We start from the raw sequence: 19,011 nt of genomic DNA on the forward strand, positions 1-19,011 counted from the left end.
AGTCTGCGAGAATATAGAAAATGTAACATTCCACGATTTTTCCGTAACATTTTCCTCAGTTTAATTATCAAAAGTTCCCTTTTTTGTTTGCTCTCTTAAGCAGTTTACTCTTTCTTTTCATTGTGTCCATCTGCTAATTAAGAAAGCAAAATTGTATATTTGTAAGAGACGGTGTCCAAAATTCAAATGTATTTTCTATATCTGCAAATTAACCCCCATTTATAAACTGATGACATTGATTTGCCGCTTCAGTTTTAATAATAATTTTTAAAAAAAAAAGTGATTAATTGGTCTGATCTGATCACACTGACCTGACTACAAAGTTCTTGTAACTTTTATAGCCAATGGAAGACGGGCCTCATTATTCCGATCGCTAGGAATCTGGATGGCATAAACGACATCTGATCCTAAATCTGTGAATCCCTCAGTAGGAATTATAAAAGGTTCAAGGCATGCAGAGTACACATATCTTAACAGGTATTCTTTTGTTACTTGATAGATTCTTCTTATCGAAAGTCTTAAGTTCATCCTCTTTGCTCAGGGTTTGATGAAGTTTGATGAAGTTGTTAACATATGCGTGTGTGTGTGTATAGAGGTTTATTGTAAGATGATAAAATTGTGAGACTGATTCTGAAGATGATCACATCTAGAGTGGTATGGTGTTTCTTTTCTAAATTATATTTTTAAAGCGTTTTGTTTTCCATATAGATTTTTCTTGTATTCATGCTTTCTGACATGGCTTGCGATACTTCAACTTCTAAAGGTTGGTAAACCAAAGACTGTCAGGCACTTCAGTTAATCACAGTAACCGTAGTGATATGAAGAGATCCATTTGCTTCTCTGTATTTTTAGACATGCTGTAGATGATTTGTCTTAATAGCTAAGTGACCCACTTCTCACTTAAAAACATAACTACTCTCCAGTCTCACGTCTTTCTTTGGGTCCTAGAGTGTGACCAACATGTTGGGTTTGTGATGGATGTTACCTCCAAGGATTTAGTGGATACTTGCCAAGTGTTTTAGGTAATTCTCCACTAACACACACACACACACACACACACACACACACACACACACACACACACACACACACACACACAGTTCATTTAAGTTTACTGTATGGGGCAGTGACATTTTACTCTGTAATTTGAGCACATTGGTTTTGAAATTACATAATGATTATACTGATAAACTTTTCGCATTACACAGTAAACAGACACATTAATGTAAAAACAAGATGCTTTGTATTCCTTGTACTTGTATGTAAGAATAGAATGGGAACATGGACACCAAAATAACACGTGAACCGAGATGGCTCTGTCACCATGCTAACGCTATTTAGCATAGGTCTACACTATGCTGAGCAGTAGTCAGCTTCTTGGTAACACTATTTTGAGTGAGGGTTCATGCCATGCTAACACTTGAGCATCGGTTTTATGTTGAATGGTTGTAGAGTTCATGCTAATAATTTATCTTTACATTGTTGAGTTGTATCAAGCTCCAAGCTAACATTTAATAAGTGTTAAGTGGTGGTTGATCAAAACTTAAGCACAGGCCTACACTACGCTGAGCAATAGTCAGTTCTTGCTAACGCTATTTTGAGTAAGAGTACACTTCATGCTAACACTTTAGCGCCCAGCACTACTGAGTGGATATAGGCTACATGCTAACACTTTATCTTGATTGCAAGCATCATACGAACACTTTATATATGTTGAGTGGTAATTGACTCAAAGCCAACACCTTATCACACACTATGTTAAGTGATAGTAGGCTCCATGCTAATAATTCAGCCTGGGCCTATGCTAAATTAGTTAGCTTCCATTAAGTTCAGCTCCCATGAGATATTGACAGCCATGGGAGATGTTGGATGCTAACACCTTGTCAGAAATGCATATTAAAGAAACTGTCTATGAGAAGAAACATTTTAGGAACAGAGGAGCAAATTATAAATGGGGCAGGACTTTGGCTTTCTTTATGGCTAAGGGTTGTTGCCAATAATGCTGAAATGTAAAACTCCCTAAACTATTTCTGTTTTTATTGAGTCTAAAACTATGTGAGAGCTCCATATCATCTGCGGGCATATGGCATGTTTATTTCAAAGGTGCTGTAAATAGCACAATGTTCAACAAACGTGGCAAATGTTTGGTGTCTATGTTCCCATCAGTGAAGTCAAGACATGTTTATTCATGCATTAATTGTCAATTTACGTCCAAAGTAATACCAACATGACAAACAAAATATGCTACCCAGTATGAAGTTTTGAGTTCCTGTGGTTTGTTGAGATGTGAATGGGAATGATAACTGCATGTGGGGTCTCCTCTGCCCCCCCCTCCTTTTTACCCCTGCTCCAATTGATTCTTTTTTTGCCATCTCTCACCTAGTTTGACAACATTTATGACCATGATGGTCAGGGTTCAAAATCAACACCATCTACCAGCCAAATGCTGGTAAAATATGCAAGTGGCTGGTAGATTTGCTTCACTCACCAGCCAAAAAACACTCATTCACTAGCAATTTGGCTGGTGAACGAAAAAGTTAATTTTGAACCCTGATGATGGTCTTTGGTGACCCATCGAAGCACAGCTCCTCTTTGCACAACTGTAAAGACAAATATTTAAATAAATTGATATGAAAATTCTTGTTTTGGTGCTGTCAGGTGGAACACTGAAGTCAGTCCCTGGTACCTCCTTTCCCATCGCATATGAACGGCAAGCTACGATTGACCGTTGATCCATTTATGAATCTATGACTGTTTTGTCTGACACAGTGACCATCTCAAAAGACATACATATTGTGTAGGGTGGTCACGGCATTAGTAGTTATAACAAGTGATACGTAATATTATGTAGGGTGTGTCATTACCCAGTTGGTGTCAGTTGCAAAATGTTTCAAACAGAAAATGCAGAAAATGCACACATCAGTAGTTCAGGAAAATCACCTCTACCTATAACATCAAAATCAGTGTCTTAAAACACATAGCAACAATATTTAGTTGTTTGTTTTTCTTCTGATATGATGTGAATGCGGCATTAGGCTGATGAACTGCACAAAAGTTAACTTTGAGACGTTTTATCGTACAGATTTCGGGTGAGCTTGGATTTCAAGCGCTGCAAATAAACAACTGTGTTGCTGTAACTGATTTTGATCTGTGGACAGTGAACCAAATTTGGTCTCCAGTGCCTTGTGAAAAATCTATGTGTGATACCCACAAAAAGTCATGTGTAAGAGCTAAGCTGGCAGGCGGTGTTTACAGGTTGTGGCTGTTTATTCTCATCATCATCATATCCTTAAGATTTTCGGTGTTCACTGCAATCGTCAAGAAAAGTCTCATTGTTTGTTTAAATCATATCATTCATATTTTAACTGGTTGAAACTTAGAAATTGCTATGCATTTACTGCTAGAATGAGAATAAAACTCCCTTTGATTCTGATGAAATTAAGGCCTTCATGTTATGTTTTAGCATTTCATATTTTGTAGCATTTAATCTATATTTTCAGAGTATCAAGCAAATCCCATAATACATTATTTGAGGTTGAACACCTTTTAAAGCATAGATAATTTGTGAATTTGCTTTGTGTTTCTGTTGTTTTAGACCTTTCATCTGTCGGTTTAATGGACGTGTTGTGTTTTGGAGATTTGAGTTTGAATCTTGACTTGCTGTCCATTTTACTCACTGTTCTGCCGACTTAAACGCAGCACCTTCACAACCTCACAACACGTCCTGCCCCACATTATTTTTCATAGCGTTCTTATTTTTCATACATAGCCTATATATCAGATTTGATGCATTTGTCTTTTTTTTTTTTTTGGTAGCGTGACCTTTTTTTCGAGGAAATTTCTGAAATCTGAAGAGACTGGACTGTTTTAAGAAATAGCTTAAAACTATTGATGTACTGTAGCTGCAACTTGTGAATTCAGAGCACCCCTTTAAAATTCAATAAATTTGATTTGATAGACTGTTTTGAACAAGTGTTTTGTTTTCCTTGTCTTATGTGTTTTGCACACCATCAACATCCATTATTAGACTGTTTTCAATTTTATTTTAAAGCCCCTGAAAACTTATAGATATTTCTCAAAAACATGAAATATTTATCTTTCACTTTCATTTAGCCTGACATTGTGTTCATGTTAGCCCATTTTATTGTTTGGGGGGGGGGGGGGGTTCATTTGTTGCTTGGAACGGTAAACTTAAAGCCGCTATAATCAATATTTTTTATATCAAATTGAAAAATGTGAAAACAATGTGGAAAGGGTTGCTTGTATGAACCTACGAGCTGTACAGCGAGTTTCAGCTCATTGTTTAGCTGGTAAGACAATATACGTATGCAATGTATGTGTAGGCCTGTCACGATAACAAATTTTGCTGGACGATAAATTGTCCCAGAAATTATTGCGATAAACGATAATATTGTCATTCTGAGACCATTTACATTTATTATAATGATAATGGCATAATAATGCAGGTACACTTTTTCAAATATCAAACTTTTATTTCTAAAGAATATTTAACACTGGAACTGGAAGACATTTTAAATATCCACAATAAATGAACAAAACAACCAAAAACAATAAATAAAATAGACTCTCAGTCTCTGCTAACAAAACATGCACTGGAATAAAAACCAAACACAATCAAAAACAATAAATAAAATGGAAATTCTTTCCGGCCGCAATCATTTCCATTTCAAAATTATCAAGCTCATTTTTATTTATCATGCGATTAATTGATTTATTGCATATTGCGACAGGCCTATGTATGTGGTACAAGGTGTCAAAGCCTGAAGTCTTTTTAAAGACATAGAGATGAGAGATTATAAAAATCCAGATGGCCGTCATGAAAGAATTTGAGGATAATTTGCAGCGAGAAACTTCTAAAGAAAGAAGCCTGAGACCACTGTCATCATCTGTGTGCTTTAAATAAAGATTATCTACATTTTCTTCTCACATGCTTTGCATTTCTTCTTCTTTTTTGTGTGTGTACAGTGTCTATTCTTGGTCATGGTGCTATTGGTGCTTCTTTCAGCTGTAATGTGAAGTCATGGCCACCCAGAGGCACTGCTGGCTCAAGCTGAGGCTGAGCTGCTCAGCTGCTGGATTGAAAGTCATCCTGCTTCTCTGTTTTGTTTATCTGACACTCTAATTGAAAGTATAAAATGACTAATAAATCTATGGGTAGAATAATGATTTTTTTTTTTCACTTTCAGACCACCATATGTCTGTAAATGTAACATTTAAACAGCAGCCTAGAAATAATAGGCATAGCTTTCTTATTACATTACTATATAACAGTAAAAAAAAATGGTCGCGATGTGTCTTTAATTTAGAAACTGGAGTACATTTTAGTACATAAATAAAATATGTTTTCTCCCTCATTGACACCATGTGTGTCCCTCTTGTTTAAGTACCTTTCAAAATAAAATTTGCCAAAGAACGTCTTCAAACGGACGCCCAGGAAACTGCAGTCCTGCTGTCTATTACCACAGTTTTACCAGCAGCAAAGAAGGATAAAAAACATTTGAATATCCTGGCCCCTCCTCCCCATTTGATAGTTCCCCACCCCCTTTTTGTCCCAAAATACAGAGGCGAACCTGTTGCTCCCAAACTTAGGAGACACAGATAGCTTAGACAACACACTGGGCTGGGGCAGCAGGGGTAAGCTAAGCATCCAGGAAACACATAGTAGATGCGCTACCAATCGTCTGCCACTTCTACTGGATCCCTTCCGAAAGGTTGGTTTGATCATTCCTCAGCTCTTGCATGCACTGAGAACCTGATCTGCCCGTGCAGTACGTAACCTCTTTTCCCAAGATGACATTGTGCATGAGTTTTCCACGACTTATAAATAACAACTGCTCTTGCTTTGACCAGATGAGAGGAGAGCGTAAGAGAATACGCACATTGAGAGAGGTCCTCCATGGAGCTTGATGGGACTTTAATGAGTTGCCGCCAAGGGATCTTCCTGCAACAAGTCGTCCTTATAAAGTCCTTTTGCATCTCGAACTTTGCTGAAACGTCATGGAACACTGCAGATATCTTTGAAGGAAGGAATTGGTAAAGATTACAACATTATTCTGTCAAGAACTCAAACCCGTCATCTGGTGTTTAAGACGCGAGTCAGGGAACATACTGAAAAAAGACAAGAAAGATTGAAGGTTTGCTTTCTGACCACCCCATTACTCGTTTGACTTGAATCTCAGCGGTGGTGAGGGTCAATACAGAAGCAATGGATGAAGCCACAGAGGGTGTTCGGGAGGCAATGGGAAGCAAAGCTCAGGTTGAGTTCAGGGCCACTTTGCAAGCTGCTGTAAGGGAGGTGCACGTGGACGTAAGAGTTTTCAAGCAGCGCATAGACCAGAGGATCGAGGAGCTGCGCATTTCCAACGGACCCTTGGTCGAGGCTGTGACCAGGCTGCAGGAGGAGAACCTGCAGCTTAGGTCAAAGCTGGAGGCCCTCAGCCGCCTGGTGGAGGGTCTCGCTGGGGTAAAGATCGACAGGAGTCCTGCTGAAGTGAAGGGGAAGAACGTGGAGGATAGTATAGAGAATGGACAAGCAGAAGACCAGAGAGGTCTGGTTAACTCTGGAAGATCAGAGAACAGCCAGTCAAGCCAGTCCACTTCCACATACTCTGAAACGTCAGAGTCAAGTGGAGGATCAAGCCATGCCGCTGCCACTGCCAGCAACACCCCAGCCCCTCCTCCATGGAGAGCAAAGAGACATGCTGAAATGAACGTAAGTACTCATTCTGTTTTTCTACAGATTATACAGTTTGAAGAATAAAGAATTTTACAACAAAAGAGGGATACCAACACAAACACCATCATTAGATATATATGTCTGTAATATCAGTAGTACAATGAATGCATGGAGGGGTGTACAAGAGGTGTTGGGTGTTGTAAATGGGCCTGAGTACCAAGAAATGATGCGCCTGGTCTCAGCTGTGAAGGACTAAGGTTGACTTCCCTTTTAACTTCCACCTATCAACTTGTCACTTTGAATTGGGTGATGCTCTACTAAATAAATAAGTAACCAATGGTTAGACAATCATGCAGTAGTTGTATGTGCATAGTAACAACTCATTATAATGCAACACTTAAAGAGGCACAAAAGCATTCACTAATAAGACTCAGGATCACCAATATCATTGGACAACCACATAACGGTCTGTTGTCAATAACTTGTCATTATCTACTCCTTCCTTCAGGTAAAGGTGAGACAATAAAATACAACTCTCCATGAAGTCCAGTTTGAGTAATTGACCCTTGAGTTTAAAGGCTTCTCTGATGACCAAAACACTGCACAGTGGTTTATAAAAGAAAAATAATTTTGCAACTCTGGAAAGTTGTCACTCTGACAATCATTTTATCTTTTGTTGCAGCGATCACGAGATTAACAGTAGAAATACACGCTCCCTTTACAGAGTAATGTACCAGGAATATGCACCTGCAGCTCGATGGTGTTTTAAGCCCCTAACGTCGACTTCAAGGCAGCGCTGCGACCTTTGACTTCAAAGCACCTAACCCTAACCTTAACCCTAACCCTAACCATTGCCTAATCGTAGTGCCTTCCAGGCAGCGCTGCCTGAAAGACAAAGTTGGGGACTTAAAACACCAAACACTGCACCTGCATGTATTTGATTAACCAGTGCAGTGAGTTGCTAGATGATTCCACATTGCTTTGTGGCAGAATTTTAGTCAGCCTAAATTTTTTTGCCAGACAACCCTGTGTCTCTTTTTGCAGAAGCCCTATGCGTTGGCAAAGTCGAATCGCGGTGCCCCCATGAAAGATGGAGTTCACACTGTGCCGATGTCTGTCTGAAAACATGTTGCTGTACCCCTTTTATAGCACCATGCAATCCTTAAAAAGATCAGACATGCTTATGAACTGAGCTTTCCTGATCCTTAAAAACCTCCATGCGTTGAAGTGGATAAGAGTCAGGATTTGACTTTGTGTTTGTTTAATATATATTTAACCTCTGACTCCAGCTTCACACATTTATGTGGGGAGCAGTGGTAACAGCACTGCTGATTAGGATTTGCATCACCTGCCAGTATATATCATTATTTTCAATTGCAGACTAATAATAACAATATCTAGCATTATGAACCTTGCATTATCAACCAACATTAAAATGACCATTACAGGGGTTATATCCTTTCATTGGCCCAAATTAATTTAAGAACATACCAACCGCACGCACGCACGCACGCACGCACGCACGCACACACACACACACACACACACACACACACACACACACACACACACACACACACACACACACACGCACACACGCTTACACACTTACACAATTCTCTACCCCCCAACTCAAGGGCACATGTATTTTGGGGTCTGTGATTTGGCACTGAGCTGCAGCTGATATCTGCTTTTTTAATGAAGTCCTGAAAAGTAAATTCAGACCCAGAGTGAGGGATGTAGTGTGGACTACTTGACAGTATACTACACTACATGCTTATAACGTTACCCACAGTACACGTACTGTGTTGCAGTTTTATGACGTTACTCGCATGCACACTCTAAAGACAGGTTTATAATAAATCCCTGTCCCCTAATCGCTCAAGAATCTTGCTTCCCAGCCAATCCGGGTCTCAAACCTCCTAATGGAAAGTTGAATTGCGTCTACATCCCTGTCAATAATACCCCCAGCCCACACCCTGAGAGGGACAACCAGCTGTCCTGTTGAAACACACACCCTGCCAACATTCCTCTCCGCTGAAATCACCTGGTCCCCTCCCGTACCACAGTTCAAACCCCCCAAGAACCAAGATAGCCCTCTGATTCATCACTTTATACTAATGCTGCATCATTTTCAAACTTGTCATCTTCCTTCTGTATTTTATTTGTTGAGTTCATCTTTTTCTTTGCAGCTAGCAATGGCAGGCCTACGTACATTGGGGGGGTGGGGGGGGGGATTTGGGGAGGGGGGGACAGTTTTAAACGATTTCTTAACTTTCCGGAGCCAACAATCCGACAAGTGTGCTCACTTCATGCAGTGAGTGAAAAACAGGCAGCACTGGAGCTTCTCCCTCAAGAGCTCTCTTTTGTATTCTTTTTTTTCTTAGACTGAGACTAAGCCTGAGAAAGTAAAGTTGAGGCTGTAAAGCCAAATGAATGAACTGAAAGGAGCAACAGTGCTCCGTAGAGTTGAGGGGAACAGCGGAGACATCTCACATACAAGAAGTCATTTGATCAATTGTTAATATAATTATTAGAGGTACCAAGTGTGTTTGCTTGATTGATGTTGAGGTGTTTTAGGTGTCTCTAAGTTGGATTGGAAGTTGGTTGGGCTCTTTGCACTGTGTACATGCATGAAATTATTTTAATGGGAATTTCATATTTGAAAAATAAAAATGTAAAATGTATGCAATTTGCATAAAATGTGAAAGGTTATGTTTCATTTCGTTGTGGCATTGACAGTTCATTCGTCAGTAGTGGTAAACATTTTTTGCATGTATTCTAAGAAGGAGCCAAAGTGACATGGAGGTAAACCCAGCCAAAGGTTGGGCGGATTTACAGGGTCAGACAGAGTCAGACTGTGATAGCCTACAGGAGCTGCCGTGGAGCCCACAGATCACTGTGGTGCTAATCTTACTCCTGACGACCAGTTGACGGGCTGGCTGAAATGGCTCTATTGCGTGGTTGCCAGACCTCTGCGTGTCTCTGGAGTGCAAAAGGCAGGAGGAGGGGGTGGGACAAGGGGCAAATAGAGGCCAAGCTTCAGGCCGATATACTTTAACTGCTCAGGCTAACTCCCCGATTTCCATTGCATCCATTTGGGGCTATATTGGGATGTAAGAAGAGTGGAGCGGAAACTCTTGCAAAGTGACTGATTGCAAAATCTAAAATAGCTTCTCAGTGGGAACATGGGTTTGTTGGCCACAGCTGTCATTAAAGGAGAAGCTTTCAGCTGTTAACAGCTGAAGATCACACATTTAGAGAAGTGAGCACACACGCGCGCACACACACACACACACACACACACAGATTTACCATGGAGGATAAAGGACTAAAATTTATTTTAGCTCCACAGCAGTCTGTCATAACCCTCTTTGTTTGCTGTGAGCAAATCAATGAGTGATGGTGTTGTTAAGACAAATGTATAAAAAGATGGCATGTCTTTACCTTCCTGAGGTAATAGCTGGAAAGGAAATGGGATTCCTTGCACAATTCTTCATTTATGTCTGTTGTGTTTTAACATTCTTTTTAAAACTAATAAATCATGTTGGGAGTACAGTAGATTATTAGCCCCCATCCCCTCCCCCTATCAATTTTACTTTAGGTTTGCATCAGCCACCGCTACATATATATATATATATATATATATATATATATATATATATATATATATATATATATATATATATATATATATATATATACAACTTCCTATCGATCAGTGATATAGCTCTAATTTACTATAATTCAAATTACTAAAATTTTATCTTGCCAGGAATACATTAACAATTGTGGATCCCTATAAGGCTGCCGATAAGGGGTCTTCTTCTTCATAGCTGAATGATGATGTTGTTGTTTCACATTAGTCCTCCATTCATTCAGTGTGTCCCTTTAAGGCTACAAACGGCCCTACCAGTTTGTCGATGTCACACTTTTTAATTCCTGAAAAGATAAATACTAGAATTGCAGGTTTTGTTACATCTTGTCTTTACTGAACAGGGCACTGATGCAAAAGGAGAGAAAAATGTTGCCACAACTACACAAGAGAATGGGAATCCAGGTAGGCGGATAATCTGAGAAGTTCCACACAGGCATCCTGACAAGATGACCTCACCTTTGATTATGTTTGGTTATGTCTCCACAGAAGGCTCCCACCAGCCTCTCACCGCCATCACGAAACCAAGCACAGAGTCCTCTGCCATGACTAACTCTCTTCGGCCTACCGTGGAAACCCCCAACAGGCCTGGTCAGTTCATTCCTGTACTTTTTTTTAGTTACATTCACACTGCATTATATGGTTTTGGTGGCTTTATCGGAACAACCTGCTAGAAGAGTTTAAAGCTCCACATGGGGCCAGGGTTGCAGCAACAGATTGAAAAAAAACATAAAATACCATAAAATTAAGCATTCAGTCTTTTCTCCAGAACGGCAACTAGCGCTCATCAATTCTACAATAAATTTGGAGTCAAATAAACCAACAGTTGTGGACATCATGGTTTAGATTAACTGGTACTGGTTGGCTGATATCATACAATATCAAAAATACAACTTTAAAATTAATAACCTCTAATTTATCAAATGATTACGTTAATGTTGCTACTATTTTGTTGGTGTTGATAAAAAACTAGCACTATACGTGTCAATGACCGTTTTTTTTAAGAATGTGATTGATTGAATGAATGTTTTCAGTCAATCTTTTTGTCTTCCAGACCAGGAAGAATCCAGTCTTCTGACCAAACCCCATCATCCCCTCACTGCAATGATAAGACCCAGCTCTGAAGCTCCAGCTGTACCTCAGTCTCCTGCCTCAGCGCCCAAAGCAACGAAGGACACTCCAGCAAAATCAGTAGAGTCTCCTGCTAAATGTGGTGAGGGGAATCTATTTCTGTTTCTGTCTGAATCTGCTTCATCAGTATCACCAAACAAATTACTTCAAATCTCAACTATTCAGATTCTCTCTTTTTCAGACGCTGACGAACCCCAGCCCCATTTTCCCGTCACTGCCATGACAACCAAACCCGGTCCAGAGGGTCTGGTCGCCACCAAACCTGCCCAGTCTCCAGCATTGGTGCCTAAAGCAGCAGGTCATTCAACAGCAGAAGCTCCAACAGGTGAAACAGATAGTTGGTTACATTTACTTAATGTTACAACTAGACTATGGAGATCCATTCATAGGACCCCGAAAGTATTGGACCTTGTAATTGTCTGCACATTAGTATACTGGTATACATATATATATATGGTATATATATGTATATATATATATATATATATACATATATATATATATATATATATATATATATATATATATATATATATATATATATATATACACAATATATACAATATTACAATATTAGTTGGCTGCTATATTAATGGATGCTATATCTAGTACAGCCCCTTTAAGTTAATTTTGCTGATAATACTTTGATCATACTTTAACATTTTGAATTTAGAATTTTTACTTGTACTGGAATATTTTTAGACTGTGGTATTCCTGCTATTTTTACTTTGAAGTAAAGGATCAGAGTACTTCTTTCACCACTGCCCTCAAGTAACCACCTAACAATGCCCCAGTAAACATCTGGAACACCTGAGCAATTACCTAGCATCAACGATCCTATAGCAGTCAGTATCACCCTCCAGACAAAACAGACCAAATATGTCAGCAGTAATCAGATCATTTGTAATGTTATTTTTGTATTTTTTTTTCTCCATTTATTCCTGATTCTTTCCTGTTTTTATTCTATTCCATCTTCACTTGTGCAGGTACGTCTGGAACAAAGGTACCCAAGGAGCAGCCAGGCTCTGTGTTTCAGGGTTCGGTCCATCATCCTCTTACAGCTGTGTCCAAAAGCAGCCCTGAGACTTCTGCTGCATCCAAACCTGATCAGAGTGCTGCTTCTGCACTGAATCCTCCAATCCCAGAATCCCCGACAACAAAACAAGGCATATATCCTTTTAGAAGTGGTACGTACAACGCTACGTTATTGGTGTGTGTTTCTGCTCAGATATCTTCAAATACCCAAAAGGAGAATCAAAGCATGAATTAATGCATGTACACTGACTTTTCGGGGAAATGGGGTTTCATGTGCTTTCTCTCTTTAGACGCCACTGAACCCAAAGCATACTTACCTCTTCCTGCCATGAGCAAACCCAACACAGAGTCTTCATCATCTTCTATAACAGCTCCGTCCCCGAGTCTTTCAGCATCACAGGACTCTAAAGTAAAACCTGGGGAATATCCCTTTAAGCGAGGTAAGTTCAACCAGGGATACAAGGGTCTGTCTCTAAAAACAAAGGTCACAGTTGGTAGTTCCTTGTTAACATATTTTTAAAGATTTTTATTTTTATTTTATTTTTTCTGTTTTCCAACATTCTCCACCTTTACCCAGTACCAGTTCTCAAGACACCCAGTCCCAGTCTGAAGAGAAGTGTGAGTTTTCCTCAGCCTGCAGGTATAACTAACCTCATGAGGCCTGTTGAAACGTATGCAAATATGCAAGCATGTAACAGTACAATGTGTTTGTTTTTATTGTTTATGCATGTGGAAGCTATTTTTCTTTCTGTTTGTTTTTGTCTCTTTTGAATCTATCTCATGCAGTGGCGGAATGTAACTAAGTACATTTACTCAACTACTGTACACATTTGAGGTACTTGTACTTTACTTGTACATTTTATGCAACTTTATACTTCTGCTCTACTACATCACAGAGGTAAATATTGTATTGTACTCCACCAGTGGTGTAGTCTACGTGAAACGCAGGTATACGCAGTGTACCCACTAAGAAAGCTCCAGGATTTCCATATACCCGCTTAAAAATGTGCAATGGCATGCAACAACATGCTTTCCATTATATTTTAGATATATTTTGAATTGTCATCTGTGTTTTTTTTTTCTTCGCATAGGCTAAATAAAGGTATTTCCACCGGAAATTGGTGCATAAAAGTGTATCAGAATGCAGCAAAAGAAGTCTTTGACGCTCAAAATATTCCTGGGGGAGGACACCCAGACCCCCCCACTATGATATGCCCCCCAGGCCTATATATATAGGCCCATACATATACAGTATACCCACTACAATACATTAGACTACACCACTGACAATTCTTCTACTTCTTAAGCTAAATAAAGTCTTTAAAACGCCTCTTGGATCAGCTGGAAAATGCATCGTCACAAAGCTGAAAACCCGGCTGCTAAACTACCCAAACAGTATATAAAGGTGTTAAAATTAACACAACCTTAAACATCTACAGCACTAAAATGCAACAGACACACACATTAATGCAGTGGTGATATTAATCCAGAAACATCAGATATAATAGTAAAACACTGACAGGGAACATATTACTGCCCAATGAATACTTTTATTTTAAGTACGTTAACTATATTTAGCTGATTGTACTTACATACTTTTATTTAAGTAAGGTTTTGATTGCAGGACTTTTACATGTAGTGGAGTACACTGCATTACTGTGTGGTATTAGTACTTTTACTTAAATAAAGGATCTGACTACTCTTCCACCTCTGATCTCATGCCATCTCTCTTGTTCACTCTGACTTTCTGTTTCTGCAGAAAAATTACTTCCCTCCAAATCAATCATAAAATCTGGTTTCTCGCCTAATTTGGATAAGTAAGTCATGACCTCGAATCCTGTTTTGTAACATGAAGCAAAACTAGCCGTTGACTATTGTTAATGTAGATTGACGTGGCGTCCTGTGCATTTACAGCCTATTGACAGCTTCAGTGCAAGTGTAATTGGATCTGTTGTCCACTGTTTCTCCACAGGAAAGCGAACAAGACAGGGGGGTTCGAGTTTAAACAGGATGTGATGAAATCCCAAACGTTGCCACGCTCCAATGGGGCTCAGGCCAAGCGGGCCCTCTTTGAGAGGATGAACTCAGAGCCTACAAAGTAAGTGTATTTCAAATATTCTCCATTTTGTCCTAACTCATACCTATCAATGACATGTCATACATTGAGTTGCATTTCTGTTGAATAGACCAAAGGATTCCAAACCTAAACTGAAGCGCTCTCAGAGTTTTGGAGTGTCCAGTGCCAGTGGTATAAAACAGATTCTCCTGGAGTGGTGCCGCTCAAAAACCATTGGCTATCAGGTATGACTCCAGTGGTGTAGTCTACGTGATACGCAGGTATACGCAGTATACCCACTAAGAAATCTCCAGGATTTCCATATACCTGCTTAAAAATGTGCAATGATACGCAACCACATAGTTTTGTGACAGAACTTTCACTTCAGATATTTGTATTCACAAATACGGGGTAGAGTAATGTGCCAGCAAACTAAACTAACACTGCAGAACATGAAGAGAGACTTTTCTCATCTTTCATCAACCCACACCATAAATTGGTGCATAAAAGGGTATCAGAATGCCAGATATTAGTCTTTGACACCCAGACCCCACACTTTGATTTGCCCCCCAAAGGCCCATTCTGAGCCAGGAAAAAAAGTGGTACAGTATACCCACTACAATACATTAGACTACACCACTGTATGACTCCCTAATGAAATTGCTCCAATCCAATTGTATTATACTGTATGCATACTTGCTAACTAACGTTCTTTGTAGCACTTGTTCTGAAAGGTGTAATGTTTCAGAATAATTCTCAAAATTTGAGGTCTATTTAATAGCTGTTTTTTTTAGCTTTTGATCATCTTACATGAATGTCATCAGTATGGATGGAGTTGCCCAGTCTTCACAGACTTGACTAAATGTTCAAATTTAAAAACATTCTGAACACTTTATAGACTTCCAATGTTGAATACCCACAGGTAAAAAGGTAGCACACAGACAGAACTTCAGGACAAACTAATTTCACAAATGTATTCCGGCCATGTCAAACAAACATGCTAACATTTCGGCCTAATGGCCTTCATTAGAGCATTCACATAAGCCAAGGTTCAAAGATCATTCATTCTTGACTTTTTTATGACTTTTATTTATTATTTATTTATATTGTTTATTTATGTAGTTTCTGAGAATTTGTATATTGAGAGATTGCTATGTTTACTGTTAATTTTATTTGTTGTTTGTGTATGTTTTTTTGTACTTATTTGTTACATGTTTGGAATGAATAAAATAAATATGAATCTAAAATCGTATCACATGATCCTCATCAGCAGATTCTCATTGTCAGATGAAATGGAAATTTGAACATCTTCAATTCCATTCAAACTTAGACAATAGCTAGAGGAGGCTTTTTAAAATAAGAGAAAAGAGTCGAAAGTAGAAAAAGATAGCTTTCCCTATTGTTTCACACTGGATAGCTAGTTTTTTCAAGACATACAGAATAAGTGCAACTCAATAGCGAATGAATAATGAATGCCATGATGGTCTTTCTCTCAGAACATTGATATCCAGAACTTCTCGTCCAGCTGGAGTGATGGGATGGCTTTCTGTGCTCTGGTTCACTCTTTCTTCCCTCTGGACTTTGATTACAACACGCTGGACCCTGCAAACCGCAAACACAACCTCCAGCTGGCCTTCACCACCGCAGAGTAAGCTGGCTAAGATTGACTGAATGAGGCTGTGAGTGAGTGAGCGTACTTTTACTCAAACACATCTGTACTAAAATTAGAGATATTCTAACCAAGGACAAATATTGTTTTTTTAAAAAGGTAACACAGCACGTATTTTGACATTCAACATTGAATCAGACAGGTGCAAAACTTTGTCTGGACCACAGTACAGCATGGCTAAACTTACTTTACAGCAAGACCATGTAACTTTTGCCAGAAAAATGGTAAATGCTAAGAATTTTTCCTTATTCCAAGGTGGACAGGACTACAGGCAAATGAGAGAGAGAGAGAGGGGAATTGAATGAAGTCAGCCAACTGACCCAGCAATATAAAAAAAAGGTTGCTAACATTAGCCAACATAAGCTACTGGTCATACCAGACCAAGTAAGGCAGTATCAACGCAACCTCTGAGTGAGTTGAATTAAGCAAAGGTGTTGTTATTTGCTATTTTACAATTGTTAATTGATTCAACTTCATTTGTAAGAAAGCATAGAACATGTTATTTCTTCTTTCAAAAGTTATGAAAACTATTAACAAGAGCTTTTTTCAATATCCTAGAGTCTCTGCTGGTTGCCTGGCAAGAAAGAGTCAGGAACATAACCACTGCAAAATGGCGTGTTGTCATTTCTACACTTCACTTTTTGCACAGATTAAACAAACAAGATATAAAACGTGTTAATTACTGAGATCATTTGTTTCCCCTTTGGACAGAGCCAGGCTAGCTAATAACAAATTAACCAACAGATATGAGTGGTATCAAATACCCCGTCCAACTCTCTGCCACAAAGCAAATCAGTATATATTCCAAGAAGTCAAACTTTTTCTTTAAGACCAGTGATCAGGGACTTTACTTGGACCTGTATGAACTGAAAGAGTTCTCAAACCCAAAACAGAAAGAGTCTTGGCTGGAGCGCATGTGTTTGGCTGTGCTTTGAATGATTTTAACTTCTGCATTTCTGTTGTCTTACAGTGGAAATAGATACATCTGTTGCACTACTTTATACTACCCGTAATTATACTTCTATGTTTCAGGGAGCAAGCTGACTGTCTCCGTCTGATCGAGGTGGAGGACATGATGGAGATGGGGGACAAGCCAGACCCCATGTGTGTGTTTACATACGTCCAGTCCCTCTACAACCACCTGAAGAAGTTTGAATAACTCTGTATCAGAGTAGAATACAAAGTCTGGATATTATTAACCACAGTAGTGTGTCATGAACACTTTGAATTTGCTTGAAACCGGCCTTTTGACAAGCAAACTGATAGGAAACCACTGTTGTTCGAATCAGATGTTAGTGTTTGACAAATGTTTTTCTCTTTCAAATTGGTTTTATACTGTATGTGTGCATTCACCAGTTTCCCCCATTTCCTTTAGAAGTTACAGCGGACTGACACTGATTCTTAAAATGCAGTTTCTTATGACATGTATTGTGATGTGTGTGGCTTTAATGTCGCTGTATTTACAAGAGGAAGGTTGGTTTTTATCAAATTCTCAAAATCAATAACAATGCTGTAATCAAAGAAGGGAAGATTACCACTCACTTTAAAACATAATAATAGTTTGTAATAGCTGCTGTTGATCAATCAGTGTTTGGGAACCTGAGAAGAACCAAAGAGTTACAGTATGAACCAGTGCAGAGATGCTCCAGTAACAATGAATTGGAGTCTGAGTTAAGTCTTGCAATGTGGTGAGCAGAGGTGGATTGTAGGTGTGATTCTGTAAATGGCTGATGCCAGAGATAGTAGTTGACATGACACTAACGCAAATTGCAGGTATTTCTACACTATTAAACAATTCAGTAATTATAAAGTGTATGTTATTCAGTTTAGGCACAAAAAAAACCCATATCAGTGCCATACTTAGGTCAAAAGCTAGTAAGCAGACCTTGAGTTGGGAATTGTACATCAAGGTACAATTTTCATGGTCAAGAATACAATTTCATGCTGGACATCTGTAGAATTACTCCCCAGACATGTAGCTAAATCTATTGGAAACTTCTCTCTTTGTGTTAAATAATGCAAAATGAGAGATATTAACATGTTGATGCAATAATGTGAGTCTACTATGAAGACAAAGGGGATGGTGTGGGAAACATAAACTATTTATCATCTATAACAAACCTATAACCTGTCAGCTCTTATAAGTACCCAGGGGTCCACATTACTGACATGCTTCTTGAATGGATAGATGGATTTTTTTTTACATAGCTTTTTGGTTTCGATGGCAAATAAAATGTTTTGAAAAATGTAGGGTTTCCTGCAAACTGTGTCAGAAAGAATAAGCCTCATGCTTGATAACAGTGTTTGTTGCCATCTACTGGTAGAATAAATATAGTTCAGAAGGACACAGACATAAAATACCATTTTTTTTATTATTTATTTTACTTAACCAATCTTCATTTTAATTGTGTCAATTATAGACTATAAAATAAATGTCAATAGCCCCGCCCCCTCCCCCCATGTGTGCTTAGATAATGCAATAAGTCAGTCCAAGAGAGAGAGATTAAATATTGGGGGGGAAACAAACTTTCAGATGTAAAATGTTCAGGTGTTAGCCTACTACATAGTAATATTGTTCATACCAGTTGTAAACTTTACTTTAAACTGGTGGGTTTAACAATCTCACAAGTCAATTTGAGATCCCAACTCCAAGCATTTTTTTGGTTTGTGTTTGACATAGCAGTGTTTTCTTTGCTGTAAAACAAAAACTCCTCTTTATACTCATAACATTCACGTTTGTGAACTGTTTAAAATCTGATTAAGAGCAA

At 38.8% G+C, this 19,011-nt stretch overlaps 1 protein-coding gene across 3 annotated transcripts; it reads left to right on the forward strand.

The window, feature by feature from the left end:
- Positions 1 to 5,612: 5,612 nt before the first annotated feature.
- Positions 5,613 to 18,491, forward strand: LOC116056015 (smoothelin-like protein 1). Of its 3 annotated transcripts, none has more exons than XM_031308116.1 (14): positions 5,613 to 5,732; positions 5,872 to 6,733; positions 10,697 to 10,757; positions 10,842 to 10,943; positions 11,407 to 11,565; positions 11,665 to 11,808; positions 12,470 to 12,670; positions 12,809 to 12,958; positions 13,096 to 13,158; positions 14,278 to 14,335; positions 14,491 to 14,616; positions 14,705 to 14,819; positions 16,071 to 16,222; positions 17,276 to 18,491. In XM_031308116.1, the coding sequence occupies exons 2-14, from the start codon at positions 6,227 to 6,229 to the stop codon at positions 17,400 to 17,402; spliced, it is 1,965 nt and encodes a 654-aa protein (XP_031163976.1). In that variant the 5' UTR covers positions 5,613 to 5,732; positions 5,872 to 6,226; the 3' UTR covers positions 17,403 to 18,491. The 3 variants fall into 3 exon arrangements, with proteins under 3 accessions (XP_031163976.1, XP_031163978.1, XP_031163977.1); XM_031308117.1 differs by having other exon boundaries at positions 5,619 to 5,789; XM_031308118.1 differs by lacking the exon at positions 12,809 to 12,958.
- The last annotated feature ends 520 nt before the right edge of the window (positions 18,492 to 19,011 follow it).

Source organism: Sander lucioperca, chromosome 13, assembly GCF_008315115.2.
Source record: "Sander lucioperca isolate FBNREF2018 chromosome 13, SLUC_FBN_1.2, whole genome shotgun sequence".
Classification (NCBI taxonomy): Eukaryota; Metazoa; Chordata; class Actinopteri; order Perciformes; family Percidae; genus Sander; species Sander lucioperca.